The 24,348-nt window shown below is 47.0% G+C and overlaps 1 protein-coding gene across 1 annotated transcript in view; it reads left to right on the forward strand.

The window, feature by feature from the left end:
* The window catches only part of gpc3 (glypican 3), a 186,325-nt gene that overhangs the window by 150,174 nt on the left and 11,803 nt on the right, over positions 1–24,348 (forward strand). The window contains exon 7 of the mRNA XM_012866796.3: positions 3,271–3,457. Coding sequence (XP_012722250.2) covers positions 3,271–3,457 — 187 coding nt within the window. The remainder of the gene's footprint in view (positions 1–3,270; positions 3,458–24,348) is intronic.

Raw genomic sequence — 24,348 nt, forward strand, 5'->3', positions numbered from 1 at the left:
CCAGCTGGTCAACGAGGAAGGCCGCCACATCTAGAGGATCTGGTTGATTTTTTCTTCTGTAGAGTCCCGTTCCTTTAAGGATTCTTCTCGGAGTGTTCTTCTCATGCAAATAAAGATCTCATCTACAGTGTGTAGCAGCATCGGTATCTGTCCATGTCTTATACCAAACATAAAGTAAAACTTGATCAACTCGTGTAAATTTGCCATTTTACTTCCCAAGTAGATGACATGCAGGGTAAAAACATCCCGCTACTTTCTGGATAACGCTATCACGATGGTTATCACGTTTATACAATATAATTATCATGTTTGTACAACATGAAGGTAAACTAAACTATTGTTAATTAGAAAAAAATATATATTTTCTCAAGTGACAGCAATACGCTTCTGTACAAACTGAAAACTGGATTTTTCTAAATTTTTTAGTGGGAGAATATACTACTGCGCTAAAAGAAGAGGGCTTTTTGCACTTCTTTACCAGAAGTGGTAGCAGATGAGCAGGGGTCTGAAACTCTGGCTCGTTCTAAAGTAAATCTACGACACCAAATAATGATGGATTTGATTTCAAAATGAATTTTCACCTAATTGGTTGTAAAATACTTACGGTTTACTTTCTAACTAAAATCCCAAACAGGTATTAAAAATAAGTAGTACTGCATTGCAACTCTCTGGAGTCGCTATTATTTATGAGCTCATTGGTTTACCAGTCTGCAGTGTTGCGCAACATATTATGGATTCCACAAATGTGTGCGAGAAAACATCTCCGTCAGGTAATGTTTTTACATCTGTGTCCAAGATGGATGCAGATCCTGTTAAATCGATCTGTTTTAAACGCTCAGTTTGTGTTTGTGGTACGCGAGCTGTTACATTTTTACCATGTTCCTTGGTCTATTTTATTTGTCTTGTGGGGCACAGTGCGACCTTGCGGGACCCAGTGAGCTATAATCTACAAATGCAACAAACATTAGCGTTCACTCTTCCCGGTCTTTCACAGAGTATTTTTTATTTTCATCCTGAGACCTTGATTTTCACTTGGTCATTGTGTTATTCTGTGTTACTGTCCTGTGACAACCACCACAGGCAGGAATGTTTGCCAGTAACAACACAGTTGTCCCAGTGTGCTCACCCCTCAGTTTATTTTTCTACCAGTAAAGTACATGGAGCGAAAGCCACAACCATTTGAATGAATCCTGTTTGGACAGAAATAACTAAACTGGCAGAAAAAAAAAACTGCTGTCCTGCCTGGTGATTATAAGAGTTTGGTAAACAGAAATGCTCTCAGATCTTCCCGAGTTTTTTTGTCTTGGAATTCCCCTCATACTCCTGTAATGATGCAGAACATGCTTGGGCCCAGAGGCCCTATTTCTTGTCCCAGCTTTGATAAACTATTAACTTAAGCAGAATTATATGATACACCAACATGGAATGGTAGCGCTTAATTGGAGGGTGGAAGAAAAATTATACACAGTTTCTCTTTCTTAATAGATTTTAATCAATAGATGTTGGGAAAGTGTTGTTTGGAAATGTGCTCAGCCCCATTTTACTCAGATCTCTCAAAATAAAATCCAGCAGAACAAGGCTCGGTGTGCGAGGCCCTCTGCCACGGCCGACTGGGGGTTTAATAAAACAGACGATTCATCAAAAAAAAAAAACACAGAAGCACTGATCCAGGAGTACTTTCTATGGAAGAAAGAAAATAAAAGTCGTTTCATCTTAGAGAGAAACATAGCAGATAAACTCAGGGCCAGTTTTCAGGTCAAGAAGATGAGAATGAACACATACAGTTAGTTGCAGTAAAATCTCAGCCAATTGCTGTGTCTAGGAGAAAAACAGGGTTAGACTCCGAAAGACAGGGCAAGCTGGATCATCTAGATTCTAGAAAATGAAGTTGTGAGCAGTGGCTCAGATTATAACCCCCCCCCTCCCCCCCACACACACACACACACACACACACACCCCTCGTCAGACCACAGCTAACAGGGCCCGAGTCCAGGTGTTGCTGCTAAGAACAGAAAAAAAAAACAAGAGAGAACATAAAGTTAAAGGCTGGAATAAAAGCAATGAATGCAAAACTGGAGAGCAGTAGGAAAATTCAGCACAGTGAGGAAGCCAGCCTCCAGTAGCCTGAGCCTATAGCGCATAATTATAGAGATAGCTCAGGGTAACATGAGCCACTCTAACTATAAGCTTTGTCAAAAAGGAAATTTTTAAGATTAGTCTTAAAAGTAGACAGGGTGTCTGCCTCACGGACCAAAACTGGGAGTTGGTTCCACAGGAGAGGAGCCTGATAGCTAAAGGATCTGCCTCCCATTCTACTTTTAGAGACTCTAGGAACCACTAGCAGACCTGCAGTCTGAGAGCGAAGTGCTCTGTTAGGAACATACGGGGTAATCAGAGCTCTGATATATGATGGATCTTGATTATTAAGGGCTTTATGCAAGAGAAGGAGAAGGTAATTAAAATTCTATTCTTGAATTACCAGGAAGCCAATGAAGGGAAGCTAAAATTGGAGAAATATGATCCCTCTTGTTGATTTTCATCAGAACTCTTGCTGCAGTATTTTGGATCAGCTGAAGACTTTGAACTGCATTTTGTGGACTTCCTGATAGTAAAGAATTACAATAGTCCAGCCTTGAAGGATATTTCTAGTTTCTGAAAATGTCAGAGGTGAAAAAGAAACCTTGGAAACCTGTTAAAATACATGTCCTGGTCAAAAACAACACCAAGGTTTTCTACTTTATTACCAGATGCCAATTTAATGCCATCCAGATTAAGTGATTGATTAAGAAGTTTATCTTTTAAAGACTCAGGTCAAAAGATGACAACGTCTGTCTTGTCAAAATTAAAAAACAGGAAATCTAAAATCATTGTGGTTTTGATGTCATCAAGACATGACTGCAGTCAATGTAATTGACTGGATTCATCAGATGTTAACAGATGTTTTTCATCTTTTCTGACTTGGTTCAAGCTACATTGCAAAGAAGAATTGGCCAAAATATCTAGTACAGGTACAAAGCTAGTAGAGATTTGCAACGGAGGGGATTCAACAGAGTATTGACTTGGGGGACCAAATTCTAACGAACAGAAAAGTTTACCATTTTTTATGAATAAAATTATTTGAAAAACCATGACTAATTTTCTTTTTACTTCACAATTTTACCCTGACTGTACATTGTGCAGCTCTATCTCATAAAACCCCAACAAAGCGCATAAATATATGGGTGGTTGAAGAGCAGCCACCTTTAACCGCTTTGTGTTTCCCAACCCCAGTTGCTGAACATGGTGACGGTATCTGAGAAGCGATGGCGTGCTCGGTCACGAGGAGCTGGAGCGAACGGGTGGAGCGACGATGCTGAGGAGGGATTTGCCAGCGGCGACTGTGACGACGAGGATGAGTGCGCAGGGGTGTCGGGGCTGGGGCCTCCTCCAAGGCGTAAACGGCTGCGCATCTTTGCAGGTTAGAGACACAAAACCACAAATCCAAAGACCTCCATTAGAGTGGGATTGCTGTGGCTTCACATGAGGTGCTGAATCCGCACTGATAAATTCAAATTATCGTAAATTGGATTTATTCGACCGGGGCTGATGACTTGTTTACAATTAAGCCCGCTAACGTAATTAGAGCCATTTACTGAAATGCTGGCGAGTGAGTGGATGGATCTGGCTTCTTGTGGAGCGAGTCAGAGAGATCACAAGCTTAAGATGGGCAGTGGGCACAGCAGGGAGGTGTTTACATTGCTAATGTACATGTTGACACCAGCTTGACACTTTGCTATCTGTGATGTCTGTCCCATGAAAAAGTCAAACAAATACAGCAAAAGATAACCATGAAGTGCAATTCTTTAATATATATTTTGCATAAAAGGAGAAATAGCCTTATTTTCTTGCTGTCTGAGCATAAATCAGTGTAAACTTTTCCTGTTTTAGGTCTGTTGGGATAACCAAAGCTATCCCTGTTTACCAGATGTCAGAGTAATGAGTGAGAAAAAAAAACTTATTAGAGTTTTTATTATACATATTTTCTCTTAGTATTTAGTTGAATTGTCTTTAAAACTCTAAAACTAACATTTTGAGGATCTTTCCAGAATAAAATCACACAGAACAAATCTCCTTCCTGAACAGAGTGATGGTTGGTCATTCTCATGGTATTTACGTTTGTATATAAATGTTTTTAACAGACTTCTGGAAATTATACCCAAGTATGAATCAGATTTGTTGAGGTTCACAACTATCCACCTGACCTGATATTGTCACGAATCAGAGACAGGTGGACCAAGTATTCAACCAGACAAGCAGAGGTTAGGTGAAAGAACATTTACAAAAAGCAAAGCCAAAATGGGGATCAAGACAAAAATGGGAAGACTGCATCCAATAACCAAAAATAACAAAAAGGCAGTCACAGACAAAACTATAAGCAAAAACAGGGGAAAGGCTAACTCAAATATCCAGAGGCAAACAGGGTCAGAAGAACAGGGAAACAGAGAGCATTGAAAGCTGACTTTGACTCACCAACTGGGCACAGAAAAAACAAACAATGATGTGGCAGATTGCAGGGGGCAGAGGCAGGTATAAGTAAGGGAGTGATCAGGTGAATGGAGTGAAACTAATTAGTGACATGGGTGGAGCTAATCGGGAACAGGGAAGTGCTTGGGAGTAAAACTGGAGCCGATTGGATGGTGACTGGTGAAGGGGGGTGACAAGAAGACAAAAGAATGCTGGCAGGTGAACTGAGTTTAGACTGGTGACAGAAATGGTCTGAGCAGGCCGGATAAACTTATAACCTAAAACAAAATCAAACACTAAGACAGAACCTAAAATAGAAACTGAACTTAAGGCAGGAGAGTGAAGTAGTTGATCAAATAACAAACAAAAACCATAACCTAATCCAAATCATGACAGAGCCCCTCCCTCAAGGGCGGATTCCAGATGACCTTAATCAAAAAAAAAAAAAAAAAAAAAAAAAAAAACAGACTGGACCGGGCGGGTGGAGGGGGTTTCAGGACGGAGGGTTAGAATCAAACAAATGTCCAAACACAAACCAAGAACAAAAAAAAAACAAACAAACCCAACAGGGCGCACGGGTGAAAAACAAACCAAAAATGTTTCAAAAAAAAAAAAAAAGAATCTCTAAGAACAAAAAGTCTGGCGGACGTCTTGGAGGACGGCCCCGGCGTGTCAGGTTCTCCGGCGGACGTCCCGGGGAATGGCGGCGGAGCAGGGCTTTCGGAGGCCTTCGCCTGGAGAGGGAGAAAACAGAAACTGGCGCCTGACTACAGGTTTCGGGCAGGGCCTGACTACAGGTTTCGGGCAGGGCCTGACTACAGGCTACGGGCAACAGTGCTCTAAAGCTACGAGGAGCTGGCACTGGAGACAGTGCTCTAAAGCTACGAGGAGCTGGCACTGGAGACAGTGCTCTAACGCTACGAGGAGCTGGCACTGGAGACAGTGCTCTAACGCTACGAGGAGCTGGCACTGGAGACAGTGCTCTAAAGCTACGAGGAGCTGGCACTGGAGACAGTGCTCTAAAGCTACGAGGAGCTGGCACTGGAGACAGTGCTCTAAAGCTACGAGGAGCTGGCACTGGAGACAGTGCTCTAAAGCTACGAGGAGCTGGCACTGGAGACAGTGCGCTAAAGCTACGAGGAGCTGGCACTGGAGACAGTGCGCCAAAGCTACGAGGAGCTGGCACTGGAGACAGTGCGCTAAAGCTACGAGGAGCTGGCACTGGAGACAGTGCGCCAAAGCTACGAGGAGCTGGCACTGGAGACAGTGCGCCAAAGCTACGAGGAGCTGGCACTGGAGACAGTGCGCCAAAGCTACGAGGAGCTGGCACTGGAGACAGTGCGCTAAAGCTACGAGGAGCTGGCACTGGAGACAGTGCGCTAAAGCTACGAGGAGCTGGCACTGGAGACAGTGCGCTAAAGCTACGAGGAGCTGGCACTGGAGACAGTGCGCTAAAGCTACGAGGAGCTGGCACTGGAGACAATGCGCTAAAGCTACGAGGAGCTGGCACTGGACACTCAGTCTTTAAGCTGCGGGGAGCAGGCACTGGGGCTGAGATTGAGGGCAGGTCCTCCAGGACCCCTTCTTGGGGCTTGTGAAGAGGCAGGTCCTCCTGGACCCCCTCATGGAGCTTGAGAAGAGGCAGGTCCTCCTGGACCCCCTCATGGAGCTCCGGTGAGTGAGAAACCCCAGGCTGAGGTGGGACATCGGCAAAGGCCAGAGGTCTTGAAACATGCACACCCACGCAGACTCGGGCCGTGGCGTGTGCAACAGGAACCTCTGTGCCCAATGCTCCGACATGCACCGTCTCAGCACAGGCAGCAGCAGTGCGCGCACCCACGCAGACTTGGGCCGTGGCGTGCGCGGCAGGAACCTCTGTGCCCGGCGGCGCAGCGTGCTCCACACCCACGCAGACTTGGGCCGTGGCGTGTGATGCAGCTGCTGGACTACTGCTGGGTGGCACAGGGGAAACCCGGCTGGGCGCTGCTAGGCGAAGTTGTGAGGCAGGGACCAGGCGGGGAATAGGCAGGGGATGAAGTCCTTCACGGAGGATGAACGGGATCTCCGCCCTGATCGCCTCCATGTCCAACCTCTCAGGCTTTCTGCTCAGCCTTCGAAGGAATTCCACCTGAGCAAAAACCCTCTCCCATAGAGCCTGATCCTCCTGTGGTCGGGTCATGGTGGGAAAAAAGAAAAAGAGGAGAGAAAAAAAAAAAAACAACGTACTTGTCTGGCGATGGGTCCGGTTATGGCCACATCATTCTGTCACGAATCAGAGACAGGTGGACCAAGTATTCAACCAGACAAGCAGAGGTTAGGTGAAAGAACATTTATTTACAAAAAGCAAAGCCAAAATGGGGATCAAGACAAAAATGGGAAGACTGCATCCAATAACCAAAAATAACAAAAAGGCAGTCACAGACAAAACTATAAGCAAAAACAGGGGAAAGGCTAACTCAAATATCCAGAGGCAAACAGGGTCAGAAGAACAGGGAAACAGAGAGCATTGAAAGCTGACTTTGACTCACCAACTGGGCACAGAAAAAACAAACAATGATGTGGCAGATTGCAGGGGGCAGAGGCAGGTATAAGTAAGGGAGTGATCAGGTGAATGGAGTGAAACTAATTAGTGATATGGGTGGAGCTAATCGGGAACAGGGAAGTGCTTGGGAGTAAAACTGGAGCCGATTGGATGGTGACTGGTGAAGGGGGGTGACAAGAAGACAAAAGAATGCTGGCAGGTGAACTGAGTTTAGACTGGTGACAGAAATGGTCTGAGCAGGCCGGATAAACTTATAACCTAAAACAAAATCAAACACTAAGACAGAACCTAAAATAGAAACTGATCTTAAGGCAGGAGAGTGAAGTAGTTGATCAAATAACAAACAAAAACCATAACCTAATCCAAATCATGACAGATATCCTTGTTGATTTCTGTTCATTGTCCCATGTTGTCACCCAATGAACACGGCGACTCCAGCATGTAGTTTGATAGATGCAAGAAACATTTCTGCTTTTCTAACTAAGGGGTAGAATCTGTGATTTTTCCGGAAGTTTCACCAAGTCACTTTTTGAATAACTGTGCATGCTCTAGACCATGGGTCTTCAACGTTTTCCAGGCCAAGGACCCCCAAACTGATGGCGAGATGGAGCGGGGACCCCCTAATTATATATATATTGTGTTACATCAAACTGGTCCTATAGTGCCATGTGTAAATGTACCTTGTTATTGTGCATTCAATACTAAGATACTCAAATAATACACAGGTTCATATATTCATGTTTTTATTTTAAACATGTGCGAGGCACAGTGAGTAGGGTGGCAATGCCACTGCCATTTATAAACATAACATAACACAATAAACTGATACCTGCCAAAATCAACAATGTCTGTCAATTGCATGCAATCATGCATAAAAGCTATTTAAATGGACATTTTTAAAACATAAATGTGAAAAGGAAAATAAGTGATGCTTGTTAGTGCCACTGGCGTGCATAAACATACCTGTTACATTGCATACAATACTGAACTATTAACATAACTGACAGATTCATGTTTTAATTAAATTTTTTTTTTTTTTTTTTTAATTCAACCAAAACTTTCGCGACCCCCATGCAGTACCTCTGCGGACCCCCTAGGGGTCGCGGACCCCCTGTTGAAGACCCCTGCTCTAGACCGTCTTACCTGCTCTTCCGCTCCTCAGGGGGTTCACGTGAATAAAATCTCTCAAATTCACTCTGGTCTTAGTTCATTCTACTGAGGACTTCCTCTTCTTCTCATAAACGTGTGCACAGTTTGCTTCTTGTGACTCTCAGCCACATTCAAAGTATACGGTGAGAGCAGTGGAGCTACAATGAACGGCTAACACTGAAGCTAACCGCTAAGCTAACTGCTAAGCTAACAGGATACATAAACACCAGAAGTGCGCATGCGCAGTTAGCAATAGGAAACTCAGAAGGAAAGAGCACGGACACTGGCGTTACGTGAGCGCGTCAGAATGATTGGGATATGAGACAACTAATAGATAAGACGATACCCTTAGAACTAAAGGAACCAGGAACAAAACTCTAACAAATCTGAACGGCAGGGAGTTTTTACAGGCCTGCAGCTCCCTCAGAGATTGATTTTTTTTGCCTCCTTTGTCTGAATATATAATTTATTGACTACTTTCAGGATTAGAGGACGATTTTACCAAGTATAACAAAAAGCGTTTCTGAACAGGATTACCAGCTTTAGCTTTAACAACGGCCATCCAAATCCGGACCAATCACAGAACAGTAGTTGGACCCCCTGCGAGAAAAACGTTCTGCCCAAATGACGTGTCGAGAACAAGTAGCAAGAACTATCAGAGTAGGGCTTCAAGAACAAAACAGCTGGGGGATCGAGAACTTTAGAGTATTTAACACCCTTTAAAATACATCCAGATAAATGGAAATCACTACTTTTACAAGTTAAGGTTCTTTGAATATGTTCCCTCTTACTTTTTTGGCCTTCAGCAAATGTAAATAATTTAGAGAATTACAAAAATAAAAAGTGAACTGTTTAGTCAGTTTAAATGTTAGACATTGAGGGAATAAAAGGTGTCGTGTCTATTTGTATGTGATATGTAAATATCCTGTTTCAGCTGTAAATTTTTCCAAAAAAAGTCCAAGAAAGAGGGCGAACCCAGTCAGAGAGCAGGAACAAGTGAGTTCGATCTGCCGATATGAAGCCAGAGCAGCTGAGCAAACACGGCAGAGGGAGTAGTCCTTCTGTGGCAGCGGTTCGGGTTCGCCGGACAGAGAGCACACGGAGGAACCGAGGGGTTCACACAGAAATCCTGCCGCGCCGTCGCTTCCAGCCGGCTGGGCCGTGAGAGTCTGATGCCCTCTCTCACATTCTGTTGTTGGCCTCAGCGCGGAGTCATTACACTGTCTGCCCTGACTTACAAGCTGCTGAAAGGTCCACTTTAGAGCTTTATCTGATCTCCTCTGAGAGATTTGAATTAGCCTTTTGTGCTTTCAGTGTGCATGCTCCTCGTCAGCGAACGGGTTGTGTCTGCAGGCCCATTTACCCATCTCCGTCACCGTGTATGGACCCTGATGAGTCCCTGCTCATTGGCCGATGCACAGATAGCTGCTGATAGCTCGCGATGACCCGGCAAAACGCTGACCCAGCATGACCACTCAGCCCCTTTTGGTCAAACAGGGGGCTTGAGTTCAAAGGTCAACCTGTAGAGCACGATGCTTAATGGGCTCCCTGTCTGTGCTTCGGATCCTCTTGAGCTGGACGAGCCAGATCTGGTTTCACAAAGCCCCGAGCAGATCGAAGGCGAGCCACATACACACATGCTCGCAGGGACGTGGGGAAAGGTGCAAGAAGCCATGACAACAAGGTGCAGACAGGACGGACACATGGCTGAGACCCCAACACAGCTTTCCTGTCAACCTGCTGACCACACGGAGGATGTCCCCCAACAGGCGTAATGATTGATACGTCCTCGGCCATTCTTTACACAGATTCCATGAGCTTCCCATGGCTAACACCGCTCACACACCGATACGCCAGACACACACGCGCTTCCCCTGCTGGCCAATCAGACCCCCCCGTTAAACATTCTCCGCAGCATTCCAGGCCAGCAGAGCTATTCCAGGATGGAGGGGACCCCTGGGCAGCACCCCACCCCCTCGGTGTAAGACCTATAGCCAGGCAATGAGCTCGGTACGGCCGGGCCAGCTGATATGTCAGGCAGTTGCAGTGCTTTGCAAAAGTATTCATATCCCTTTTAAACTTTAACATGTTGCCACTTTACAGCGCCATAAATCACTGTATTCTAACAAAATTTGACATGATCGGAAAACGGAAAGTAGAGCACAGGTGTGAAGTTGAAAGACAATCTTTTATTGATTATCTGATTGCATTGTACATATAAAATTTACATAAAAGTATTCCATGCACTTGGCTTCAAACCCTTTACTTTCATACCCCGATGCAAACTCTGGGGCAATTTTTAATCGTCTTTCAGAAGTTGCTTGATAAGGAAATGGAGCCTTGCTGTGTGTAATTTAATGTTTTTTATGAATGAGCGCCCTGCCGAGTGTTAAGAGTGATGGGAAATTGTGGGAAACACCGTGTAGTGTAGCTGTCCTCTGTCCTCTGTCTGGTGCTCAAATGTCCCACAGCAGCAAATGCTCCACTATGGAAAGGCGCATACTGCCAATGACCGGGGCGTGTGGTCCACCTGTGGGTGGTGTCATGCACAAGCCCACAGAGGAGAGGAGACACAGTTTGTTTTTGTTTTGAAGAAATCCACTGACAGCAAAAGCAAAGGGTTATCCTGAGGAAAACCCATCTTTAAAGAAAATAAGCCTGAAGTGAAACCCCTTGACTGGGGTGGCTGTCTAGTGTGGCCCTGGGTTGGACTGCTGGAGCAACTAGGGAGGAAGATGCTTTCCAGAGGTTTTGGTAAGCTAACCCTACAACACTTCAATTGATGCCTTTCCAATATATTTTACTGAAACACCTTTTATGCCGGTGTTTTTAATCCTGCTACAAAGGCCAGGTTTTTTTTTCTCAAGATATGAGATCTTTTGTGAACTACTGTACAAACCAATCACTTTAACATTTCTCTCCATCTTCAAATTTCCTTGATCCTCACTGAGCTCTGTGCAGCAAGAGTTAACCTTCTTGCATTAGCATCAAGAGTCGTAGGAAAGAAACCGTCCAAAAACCAGCAAAGTTCAAAAAAGAAAATAAAACCCCACTGGAGCAAAATGTTTCCTTTAGACCTCGTCTACAAACGAGGTCTAAACATATACACTCTTATGTGTATAAAAGGATCCTAAACAAGCATTTTGTGAGACTTTCCTGGTTTCATGTCTAATCATTTAAGGATGCAACAAGTAGCTGCATCGGCTGTTTTTTTTTTTTCCATCACTCGACCATTTTAAGTTTTTACCCACTGCAAGGTTTGCAGCGGTAAAATTAAACTGCTTTTCTTTTAGTGTTGATCTATTTGTAACTCCAGATCCACACTGTTTGAAACGAGCTGATGTAAGGTCAGCTGACTCATTTTCTAAATTTAGGTGACTGATGTTACCAAAGATCTCTCTTAGCTAAACTTGTGGATATTGTTCATACGCGCCACACTGTTCCCGACCTGTAAACGATGCCTACTTTCAGCTTCTGTGTAATTTCTGTGAAATTTTGAGGTGTGTGTGTGTTGTTTAAAAAACCTTCACTGCTTTCTGCTTTTTGCTCACTGAAATATTTTTTATTTGGTTTTCAAAAAGTATTTTTTTCTTGTGATCCTGCTTAAACAGGAAAAGATACAAACAAGGTCTTTTTCTATAAACCTAGCAGGCTGCTACATATCCACCGGCGTCCAGATTTGACTCCCCAACTGGGGTTTCTCGCATTTGTTTGGATCACTGCCACTAAGAAAGGAACAACTGCTTAGATTTTGAACATGCTTGGAGCTCAACCATCGCATTAGAGCTCTGGCAGCGTTTAGGGCCATTGCCCTGCTGTAAGATGGACCTCTGCTCCAGAGTCGTGATTTTTGCATTACAGTCAAGTTGTAGGATCAGTATCTATAACAATATTCAGACTTGCCTTTGTATAATTTTTAAACACGGTTTCCCACAACCATATTTAAACACGTATGGAAGAGATACACCATTCCTGGAGGAGCTGCAATGCCAGGCTGACACATGCGCTGGACTGAGCAAGCCCCTATTCCATCTCCCGGCCCCACCAATACCAGGAAAGTGATAGTGTTAGCATTTTATAGCTCACAATACGGACAGTAACAACAAAAAATGATGATTACCAACAGTTTTATGTTATTCTGCAGTGGAAAGTCAACATAAATAGGCAAGATTGAGCAAAAGGGGATAACAAAAGTAAAGCTAAGTTGTTTCTTTCTGATAAGAAGACACATATCTAGTTATATGTATAAATATATATATACACAGCCTTTATATATAAGTACACAACCCCTTTCTCGTGTATTCTATATAGCTTTAAACAGTTCTTAGATTCAGACAAAGCTCTGATGTGGCAAATTCAAAAGAACGACAACAGCTTTTAGCACAGACCTAACTGCAGCTCCTACTGCTTCTGCCCCTCAGCACTATGTGAACACTTGAAACTAATACGCCTACGCAAACACAGGAAACCATTTAAAAACCTTTTCCCCCAAATACTTTAGGCTAAAAGTAAATAAAGTTTAAGAATATATATATGTCAGGATGCAGCTTATTGGCTGCATGCTGAGCCTCTCTCCCTCTCTCTTGTTCCTGCGCAGCCTGATCAGTTTCACCTGGCAGGCTGCAATTAACCCACAACTGCTTCCACCTGTTCCCACCGCTTTATCAGACTCACCTCTTTCTGTTCCCGTCGCCGGTCCATAGCGTTCACTCCCGCTCAGTCCCTGTCAGTTTTTCTTGTCAGCTCCGTTTGTACCCGTCAGCCTGAAGACTCCTTTCACCTGGTCTTGTTTCAGTCAGCCCAAAGACTTTCCGACAGTTTTGTTTTCTCCAGTATTCAGCTCAGACGTTCAGACCTCCACCGTTCGGCTCAGACGTTCAGACCTCCACCGCTCGGCTCAGACGTTCAGACCTCTACCGCTCGGCTCGGACGTCCTGTGCTCCACTACTCGGCTCTGAGGTTCTGCTCGCCACTGCTCGGCTCCGACGTTCTGCTCGCCTCTGCTCGGCTCTGACGTTCTGCTCGCCACTACTCGGCTCTGATGCTCTGCTCGGCTCTGATGCTCTGCTCGCCTCTGCTCGGCTCTGACGTTCTGCTCGGCTCTGATGCTCTGCTCGCCTCTGATGCTCTGCTCGCCTCTGCTCGGCTCTGACGTTCTGCTCGGCTCTGATGCTCTGCTCGGCTCTGATGCTCTGCTCGGCTCTGATGCTCTGCTCGCCACTGCTCGGCTCTGATGCTCTGCTCGCCTCTGCTCGGCTCTGACGTTCTGCTCGCCACTGCTCGGCTCTGATGCTCTGCTCGCCACTGCTCGGCTCTGATGCTCTGCTCGCCTCTGCTCGGCTCTGATGCTCTGCTCGCCACTGCTCGGCTCTGATGCTCTGCTCGCCTCTGCTCGGCTCTGACGTTCTGCTCGCCACTGCTCGGCTCTGATGCTCTGCTCGGCTCCGATGCTCTGCTCGCCTCTGCTCGGCTTTGACGTTCTGCTCGCCACTGCTCTGCTCGGCTCTGATGCTCTGCGCTCCACGGCTCTGCTCAGAGGTCCTGCTCTCCAGTGTTCGGCTCCAGAGTTCCTCCCGGTCAGTCTCTCCACACTCCTCCTGCCAGCCAGCTTCTACACCCTTCACCTCCGTCCGTTGTAAGACTCTGGTCTCATCATCCATCTTCCACACTATTCAATAAAAACTCACTCATAAGAACTGACTCTGTGTGTGCGTGCTGTGTCCGGGTTCATCCCAGAAAAATATATCATAACATTATGGACCGGCCAAGGGATGAACCCGAGCACGCACAGAGCCTGGTGTAGAAGCTGGTAGGATCTGCCTCGCCTCCGGTTCGTCTCGCCTGGGTCGCAAAGTTGCGACGCCACGCTTCTGGATTCATCTTGCCTGGGTCGCTGTGTTGCGACGCCACCCGGGTCGCAGAGTTGCGACGCCCCGCCTCTGACTCTGTTTTCCTGGTCCGCCTTCCCCGCTGCTCAGCACTAAGGACGGCGCTCCTCGTCGTCGCTGCCCAGCGCTAACTTTTGCTGCTGCCCAGCATATTCAGACTTTGCTGCCCAGCGCCTTCTGGTTTTTGTTTAGAGTTATTTTTTGGTGTTGTGTTCTAGATCTGCTTTAGTTTCTAGTCTTTTTGTATATTTTTTATTGTTTTAGAAGATTTATTTCCGCCTTCTGTTCTTTTGTTTTGGCTCAACCTTAGATTTTGGTTTACTTAGAATTTTTTGGGATTTATGTTGCTTTTGAGCATTAGAGTTTTATTTAGCTTTTGTTTATCCAGTTCGGTTCTATTTTTTAGGTTAGTTTTCTGAGTTTTGTTTTTGAGTTCCAGTTTTTTTAGACTTCCTGTTTTGGTTTGTGTTATTTCTAGCTCTAGTTATCTAGTTTTTCATCAGTTCAGCTGTATTTGCCCTCATCTCCCGGTTCTGCTTTGTTTCATAGTTTTGCTTTAGCTTTTGGTTCCTTTCCTAGTTTACCAGTCTTGTTTTGATTTTTCAGTTTGAGACCCTGTAGTTTCGTCAGCCCTGTAGTTTCGTTAGCTCTGTAGTCCCTGTCTTGACCCTGTAGTCCCTGTCTAGCCCCTGTAATTCCAGTCTAGCCTCTGTAGTTTCTGTCCTAGCCCGGTAGTTCTAGTCTTGTTCTGTATTTGTTTTTTCTTTATTTTAGTTTTGTTTGTTTTGTTTTTTTTTCTTCCCCCTTAGTATTTAGGTGTCTGGGTTCCTGCGCCTTATGGGTTCCTGCGCTGTATGGGTTCCTGCGTTGGATGGAGTCCAGCGCTCTTTAAGGTCCCTGCGCTCTCTAAGGGCCCTACGCTTTCTAGGTCCCTACACCCTTCTCCTGTTTTCGTTGTATGTTTTGCCCTGTTTAGGTTAGTTTAGTTCCCTTTCGTAGTTGTTTTGTTCTGTCTTGCCCTAGTGTCTCTGTGTTGTTCCCCTGTTTAGGCGCATGCAGGTCGCTGTCAGAGCCCTCCGGCGCACCCATGTCGCCGGCTGAGCCCTCTGGTGGGCCAGACTGTCGCTGCCCTGCGCATGCAGGTTGCCGCCAGAGCCCTCCGGCGCTCCTATGACGCCGGCTGAGCCCTCTGGTGTGCCAGCCTGTCGCCACCCAGTGCTCGCAGGTCGCCGCCAGAGCCCTCCAGTGCTTAAGTCGCTGTCTGTGCCCTCTGGCGCACTTGGCCTGTTGCTGCCTAGCTCACCCTCTAGTTCCCTGGTGTTTAGGTCTTGTTTTCCTGGCGTTTAGATTTAGTGTTCCCCAGCGTGTTAGGACGCCCTCTGATTCTCGGTTTCCCGGCGTGTTAGGACGCCCTCTGATTCGTGGTTCCCCGGCATGTTAGGACGCCCTCTTTTCTCGGTTCCTCGGCGTGTTAGTACGCCCTCCGTTCTTGTTCCCTGGTGTTTTAGATATTCCTGTTTCCCTTGTGCCCCGGCGTTCCCTTTGCGCCCCGGCATTCTTCTTCCTGGCGCCCCGGCGTTCTCCCCACGCCCCGGCGTTCTCTTCCCCAAGCCCCGGTGTTTCCCTCACGCCCCGGCGGGTTTTCCCCTGGCGTTTCTGTACACCAGTCGTGTTCCAGCAGGAGTTGTTGAGCCTTGGTGTTTTCGTACGCCTGTTCTTCCCTCTGGCGTTGTCGTACGCTTGTTCTTCCCTCTGGCGTTGTCGTACGCTTATTCTTCCCTCTGGCGTTGTCGTACGCCTGTTCTTCCCTCTGGCGTTGTCGTACGCCTGTTCTTCCCTCTGGCGTTGTCGTACGCCTGTTCTTCCCTCTGGCGTTGTCGTACGCTTGTTCTTCCCTCTGGCGTTGTCGTACGCTTGTTCTTCCCTCTGGCGTTGTCGTACGCTTATCCTTCCTTTTGGCGTTAAGTACGCCTGTTCCTTCCCTTTGGCGTTAAGTACGCCCGTTCCTTCCCTTTGGCGTTAAGTACGCCCGTTCCTTCCCCTTGGCGTTAAGTACGCCCGTTCCTTCCCTTTGGCGTTAAGTACGCCCGTTCCTTCCCTTTGGCGTTAAGTACGCCCGTTCCTTCCCTTAGGCGTTAAGTACGCCCGTTCCTTCCCTTAGGCGTTAAGTACGCCCGTTCCTTCCCCTTGGCGTTAAGTACGCCCGTTCCTTCCCTTTGGCGTTAAGTACGCCCGTTCCTTCCCTTTGGCGTTAAGTACGCCCGTTCCTTCCCTTTGGCGTTAAGTACGCCCGTTCCTTCCCTTTGGCGTTAAGTACGCCCGTTCCTTCCCTTTGGCGTTAAGTACGCCCGTTCCTTCCCTTAGGCGTTAAGTACGCCCGTTCCTTCCCTTTGGCGTTAAGTACGCCTGTTCCTTCCCTTTGGCGTTAAGTACGCCCGTTCCTTCCCTTTGGCGTTAAGTACGCCCGTTCCTTCCCTTTGGCGTTAAGTACGCCCGTTCCTTCCCTTTGGCGTTAAGTACGCCCGTTCCTTCCCTTTGGCGTTAAGTACGCCCGTTCCTTCCCTTTGGCGTTAAGTACGCCCGTACCTTCCCTTTGGCGTTAAGTACGCCCGTTCCTTCCCTTTGGCGTTAAGTACGCTTGTTCCTTCCCTTTGGCGTTAAGTACGTCCGTTCTTCCCTCTTGGCGTTTTCGTACGCCTATATTTTCCCCTTGACGCTGTCATGCGTCCGTTTCGCCTCGGCGTTTCCCTCACGCCCCGGCGATCTCGCCCCTTGGGCCCCAGCGCTCCTCTCACGCTTCGGCGTTGTTTCTCCTTGGCGTTTCCACACGCCCGTTCCTTCCCCTTGGCGTTTCCATACGCCCGTTCCTTGCCCTTGGCGTTTCCATACGCCCGTTCCTTCCCCTTGGCGTTTCCATACGCCCGTTCCTTCCCTTTTGGCGTTTCCATACGCCCGATCCTTCCCTTTTTGGCGTTTCCATACGCCCGATCCTTCCCTTTTGGCGTTGTGTACGCCCGTTCTTTCCCTTTTGGCGCTGTGTTGCGCCCGTTCCTTCCCTTTGGCGCTGTGTTGCGCCCGTTCCTTCCCTTTGGCGCTGTGTTGCGCCCGTTCCTTCCCTTTGGCGCTGTGTTGCGCCCGTTCCTTCCCTTTGGCGCTGTGTTGCGCTCGCTCTTTCCCCAGCGCTGTCAAGCACTCGCTTTTTCCCCCGGCGCAGTCAAGCGTTCGTGCCTTTCCCTGATGTGCCGCCCCCTGATTGTGCTTTGGCACATCAGTGTTTTCTTGCTCCTTGGTTCCCCGTGTTCTCTGGCCCCTTTGGTTCCCCGTATTCTCTGGCCCCTTTTGTGTTTGCAGGCTCTTTGGTCCCTCAGTGTTCGGTTTCGACTCTTGCCCGCCTTCCTGGGCCCCCTCCACCCGCCCGGCGTGGGGATTCTGGGCCGTCCGGTGTCCGGCCTTGGGGGGGGGGGGGGGTACTGTCAGGATGCAGCTTATTGGCTGCATGCTGAGCCTCTCTCCCTCTCTCTTGTTCCTGCGCAGCCTGATCAGTTTCACCTGGCAGGCTGCAATTAACCCACAACTGCTTCCACCTGTTCCCACCGCTTTATCAGACTCACCTCTTTCTGTTCCCGTCGCCGGTCCATAGCGTTCACTCCCGCTCAGTCCCTGTCAGTTTTTCTTGTCAGCTCCGTTTGTACCCGTCAGCCTGAAGACTCCTTTCACCTGGTCTTGTTTCAGTCAGCCCAAAGACTTTCCGACAGTTTTGTTTTCTCCAGTATTCAGCTCAGACGTTCAGACCTCCACCGTTCGGCTCAGACGTTCAGACCTCCACCGCTCGGCTCAGACGTTCAGACCTCTACCGCTCGGCTCGGACGTCCTGTGCTCCACTACTCGGCTCTGAGGTTCTGCTCGCCACTGCTCGGCTCCGACGTTCTGCTCGCCTCTGCTCGGCTCTGACGTTCTGCTCGCCACTGCTCGGCTCTGATGCTCTGCTCGCCACTGCTCGGCTCTGACGTTCTGCTCGCCACTGCTCGGCTCTGATGCTCTGCTCGGCTCTGATGCTCTGCTCGGCTCTGAGGCTCTGCGCTCCACGGCTCTGCTCAGATGTCCTGCTCTCCAGTGTTCGGCTCCAGAGTTCCTCCCGGTCAGTCTCTCCACACTCCTCCTGCCAGCCAGCTTCTACACCCTTCACCTCCGTCCGTTGTAAGACTCTGGTCTCATCATCCATCTTCCACACTATTCAATAAAAACTCACTCATAAGAACTGACTCTGTGTGTGCGTGCTGTGTCCGGGTTCATCCCAGAAAAATATATCATAACAATATATATATATATATTTTTTAAAGTGTGACATTATTATGATTGCGTTCCACAGAAATTTGAATTAATTAACCAAATCCACCACTCCGACCAGCCGAAGCGCTCAGTTAATGGGGAATTTTCCTCTCCACTGTCGCTTCATGCTTGTACAGTATGAGGGATTGCTGCAAAGCCATGGATAATGCAGACGACTCTCCCTGTAGCTCTACGCTTCTTCAGGAGTGAATGCTACTTTGATGCAATCAACTAGGTTCCTTATATAGGAAATTTTGACCAATCTGTATAATCTGATTGAATTTGACTTTGTAAAGTGCACTGACGAGGAGCATGCACACTGAATTGAAGCGGGTCAGAAAATGGATAGATGGATGAATTGAATAGAAGCAGTTAATTGTTTATCAGCCAGTTTACATCTTACAATTTAACTAGTTAATACATTAAAAACCACATACAAAAGTAACCTGAAAATGCTAAAACAATTATTCAAGTATAACTAAAAATCATTTGGAAATGGAGTTTGTCAAAAAAAAAAAAATTGCAACTTTACAATTTACGGTAAAAATGTTGCTTTTTATAAAGTCACCACAGCATTTACACCATTCTCCAACATCTAAAAATCCACTGGAAGCAAAACATGTCAAATGAAACTCTTTTAGGACGGTTAGACCCCACTCTAGTCGTTTAAGGTTCTGTTTTAATAAGCCTTCACTCATAATATAACCACTGCTGCTTCTTCTCTGGGATTTGCTCGCCTATTAAGTTGTGTAGCAGCTGCAGCTCCCTGATGTCCTCACAGCCTTATTTCTAAATGATGAACAGTGACAAGCGTTGGGCTGTTTGGTCAAATCTACATCTGGGTTCATCTTGAGCTCGTTTAACCCTGCTATAAAAGCTTTCAACTTTATCTCACTCCCAAAACAATGTATTTATGCTTCATGTATTAAAGATTTTGTTTTGACTAACATTAGGGCTATTATACTGGCATTCATAAAATGTGTTTTATTTATAACTGCTCTGTCTTCGTACTTCAAAGTCTCACTTCTGTACAACGCTGCAGTCTGCTCACTTGTCAGAGAACGCCTCAGTCTGCTTCTGGTGCTAGTAAAGTTTACACACCATCAAACCTCCTCAGCAGATTAGTTTTCTCTCTGTTTTCATCGACAGATCAGCTGCTCAACATCCATCGTCTGCCGCAGAGTCCTGTTGGGATACACGCCCTTAAACTTTCTCATCTTATCATGTTGAACCCAGACCAGAACACTTCAAAGGATGCTTTCCAATAGATTTGACTGAAATGGGTTTATTGGTAAAGGTGTAAAAGAGTCACTGACAAAGCATGCCATGCATTTTTACCGTCAGTTAAATAATCAGATGAATATGACCCTTTTGGGGAGCCTTGGATCAGTCTGCCTCTCTCAGGCCAGACCTCCTGTGTATGAGCCAAGCCTGTTCCTCCACTATGATTGTCCTGTTCCTCCACTATGCTCTATGATCGTCCTCCTGGTTTTTGCTAATAAACCTTTTAAACACAACACACAGTCTTGCTCGAATATCGAGTTCTCTGCCTGTCTATAGGTCGCATAACGACGCTACTTTGTATTACATATCCCAGTGCAATACGAGGCTGTTTTTAGGTAGTAATTTGATCAAACACTGAAAAGTTCACTTTAAATATACTGGCTGTGAATGTTGCAGACCACCACTAGGTCAGATAAAAGGAGTCATATGGTCGTCCATGTGACGGTCTAAGTACGCATGCTAAGGCAGGGGTGATGGTCAGATGATTTGAATGACTTGTAACCGTTTGAAACGAGCTGATGTAAGGTCAGCTGACTCATTTTCTAACCTTAGATGACTGATGTTACCGAAGATCTCCCTTAGCTAAACCTGTGGATATTGTTCATACGTGCCACACAGTTCCCGACCTCTGTGGGAATCTGCCGGTTATGCTTGGGACTTTATTTTTATTTTATTTATTTTTTGGTTAATCCATTGATCTTGGATTGCACATGTTGCTGATAAGGGCTCACCTGTGTTTCTGGGCTTTCATGCACACCTGCTCCCCGACTGCACCGCCTCTGTGTGGAGAACAAAAGAACGCGCCACCATCTCCACAAAAAAACACCTCGCAGATTTCTCTCTCAAAGCCTCTCTTCATGCCCCCCGTACGCAGATACCCCACCCACCTACCCCCGCTGTCAGTCTGTAGCCGCGCTGCTGCTTCAGACACTTGATAATACAGAACACATTAGGCTGAAATTGGATTTAAATTGATCCTTCCCTGTGGCGGTTACATTCACCATTAGTTTCCAGGTGAGATTAACCGATATGAGAGCACTGAAACGTGGGCAAATCACTTCAGGGGGCTTACGGTAACTCCTGAGGAATAACTGCATAACAGAAGAAGCTGACTAATCAGTTTTAGAAACCCTTTGCGGGCGTGTTGAAAACAGTATGGAGCTGGAGCAGAACTTTGTTACTCAGCTCCGCGGCCTTTCGCTCCACCCCGACATGCTCAGCAGAAGCCAAGTGAATAGACCCGTTGTTACGCTCCTGCGCTCAGACGTTCAGTGACTGAAGCAAAGCTCCAACGACATAGTGAACTCCAAAGTGGAAATATTCCCGTTATGTGAAACACGCAGCTTACGATCAGAGGCCCGGGCTGAGCTCAACTTTCAGATTTGTTGGGCTGGAACAAAGGCGCAGAGGGAAAGAGCGAGGCGATGAAAGAACGTGGGGATAGAACAGAAGGAGACAAAAACACCTTTGATACCTGCAAAGGTTGATACACTGGGAAACCTAAACATTCCTCGCTCTGCATGTGGGTGGATTTAACAGCCGCCAACGCTGCCAGTACGGGAAGCTGGTATGTTAATTAACTGCAGCTGTCACCCCCTGACCCCCTGCACCTGATAGGTGAGTCAGCCGGCGCCAGTCCTGCACCGTCGGGTTTGCCACATGTCCTCGTCAGCGCGGCCGTACTTCACGCGCTGCTGATATTAGCAGCTCGCGTTTATTTGTTCCTGCGTTGCTTCAGCTCCGTGGGGTTTCTCAGAGCGAACGCAGATTCACAAGTGTGGTTGCAGGAGAGGCGTCCCTGACGTGCGACAGCCGGTTAGAGACAGGTGAGGCTGAGTAAGCGGGGGGGGGGGGGGGCTCAGACGATGCAGATGTCAGTGCAGGTGTCTGAGGGTGCCCACATGGCCTGAATCCTGGCTGAGAATGCAGAGGCACAAAACGTCTCCTCTCATCTTCGGTGTCAACCTAAAGGACAAGGATCATAGCACGTATCAGAGTGGTAGAAACATAATCTTCCTCTTTCTAGCTGGCTTTAGCTATTCAACTCATAACATTAGGATCGAATGCTATGCTAGCGAATGTTAACAGTCCACCTGATTTTACAGCTGTATAGACTTGATCTTATTTGAGCCCGTCATCTGCATCAATCCACCAGATCAGCTGCAACGCCTCAATCAGCTCTAGCCCGACTAAGAATGAAGGGATTGTTTTAGGATTTATCAGTCTGTCATTCAGACAGTATATGGATGATTTGGACCTGTATTTTCCAGGTTTAGCATATTGTGTATTATCTTCATTGAGTCAGCTGATCCTCCAGATTAGAAGAGGTGAACTGATACAGCGTGTCTCTGCTTTGAGCCACTGCTACTCTGAAGATTTGTTCACTATTCAACAAACCCGTGGTGATCACATCTTTCTACTACTTTTAAAGGGAACTATTACAGATAATTCATTTGACATATACCCTTTCCTGAAAAAAAAAGGCTAAACCTGCCTTTCAGTACCTTACCTGCTATATGTAACTCTAGTAGCATCTTCATTTTGTGGACACCCATGTTTATCTAAAGCTAACTCTTGAGAGGGACCGTGACCAAAGCCAACTTTTCTAATGTTAAAACAACTCCAATACTTTAGAAACCGCTATACCGTCCTTGCATTTGCAGTCGGCGGTTATATTCCAGGAAGTAGAGCCCTGCGGTACCCCACATGCCAGGCTACTGGATTCAGACATGATCTTACTGGAAAAAAAACATGGCAGCTTCTGTCAGGAGGGTATGAGCAAAGCCACTCTAGAGCCTGACTGGACACACATATTTTGGAGTCTTTGAGGATACAATAAGCAACAGTGACAAAAGCAGACGTTAATCTAAGCAAAATCAGAGCAGTGCTTTTCACAGTTTTTTGTTTTTTCTGGGGGAGGGGGGGGGGTGGCATGGGTTCTTTATTATCTGGGGGGAAACCTGTCATTCCTCCTGGTCTCCCTCCCACCTGTAGATCTAAAGGCACAGCCTCAGAGGAGTTTCAACATGGAGCTTGGTGAAGCTGTTATTCGGTGTTTAAAACTGCAATCAAGTTAACTTCTTAACAAGTTCTATTAATGTGGATAACATTTGTGCTTTTACCTCTGGTTTTCACATTAATAAACTCCTCTCTGTGATCAGCTGACCCATTTTTAACTCACGTTAGCATTCACGACGTGCTTTGCATCGACCGTTTATGGTTGAATCTGAGCGTGTGGAGGGCAGAACTTGAGGCAGAACCAGGTACACAAAGGTCCAGGTACAGCTGTGATCTATAAGGGTGTGCTTGCACATGGTTTCATAAATCAGAATTTATTTCATTGTACGCTGTTTTATTTTTCTTGCCGTACGTACATTTAGTATGAATTCTACGCAAAGTTTTATAAATGGGACCCCTGGTCATTTCACTCAGGTGTGTTGAAGTTGCAGGATACCGGACCTCAATGGCTGGAGTTATAGACCCCTCGCTTAGACGCTAAAGGTGTGAAATGTAAAGCCTGCAGGGTAGGTTAGGGTGCGTTTATGGCGGCTGAGAATGTGTAGCACACTAAAAATGTTCTGACCCAGTGTTGTCTAAGACCATCCCTCTAGTAGCTCCTAAACAGCCTGTTTAACAGCCAGTCTCCCTCCTTCCCTCTTCTTCCACGCCTCTCGCAGAAATGATGCAGCCAGCTGCCATCTGTGTAAACAGGCACGGCTAGTTGGATCTGCAGCTTCTCGCTTCGCTCCCACCGAAGCAGCCCACGAGCGTTCCCAGCGCTGCCTCTGAGCGGGGGTGACCGTGGAGCGGAAGATGGGGAAGGAGCGGAAAAAGGAGGGAGGAGAGGAATGAGGGGATGAAATTATCCTCTTATTGGACCCTTAATGCTCTTCCACTCTGAAGCTTTTGCAAATCGGTCCAGAGATAAAGCCCCTTAGATTAGCCCGAAGGCAGGAAGAAGAGCCCTGGTTTTAATTTCTGTGGATACGAGCAAAGAGTTGACTGGGTTCTCATAGTACATGTGAGGTGTGGGGGGGGGGGGGGGGGGGGGGGGCACCAGTATTTGGTTCCTTTTCTAAGCCCGTACATTTTTTTCTGTTTGCGACTGTGCCTCTTGGAAAAGCGTTTGTTTGCTCAAGAGCTTTATTTACATTCACAGGCACTTTTTTTGGACGCAGTAAATTGATTCCAGGCCCGTTCCTGGGTTGTGTCCATCAGCTCCGCCACAGTCCACAAACACTCCGCACACAGCGGGGCCATTCTCGAGGCTCGCTGCTCCGCTGCTGGCCACCGCAGCGGCACACAGAAGCCATTTTGTGGGAACGTTCCTGAAAGTTTGGTCTGAGTCTTTTAGCGGTCGCCGTTTCTCGTGTTAACCCTCTGCTCTCACCTGCATCCTAAATTCTCCTTCTGTTCGTCCCCCCCCCCCCCTTTCTGGCCTGCCTCGCTTCACTTTTCCAGTCCCGTTCCTGAAAGGAACCCAAAGACGCTGCGAGCATCGCAGGAGTCTCTCTGTCGGTTTGTTCCGATCTGCCAGAAGAAACCACAAGCGAACCGCTAAGGAAGGACTAAGACAGATAGAGCTAACTACAGCGACCGCAGGAACCGGGGGGGGGGGAGAATGGAAACACGCGTCAGGTCTCTGGTCACGAG

Source organism: Fundulus heteroclitus, chromosome 23 (assembly GCF_011125445.2).
Source record: "Fundulus heteroclitus isolate FHET01 chromosome 23, MU-UCD_Fhet_4.1, whole genome shotgun sequence".
Taxonomy (NCBI): domain Eukaryota; kingdom Metazoa; phylum Chordata; class Actinopteri; order Cyprinodontiformes; family Fundulidae; genus Fundulus; species Fundulus heteroclitus.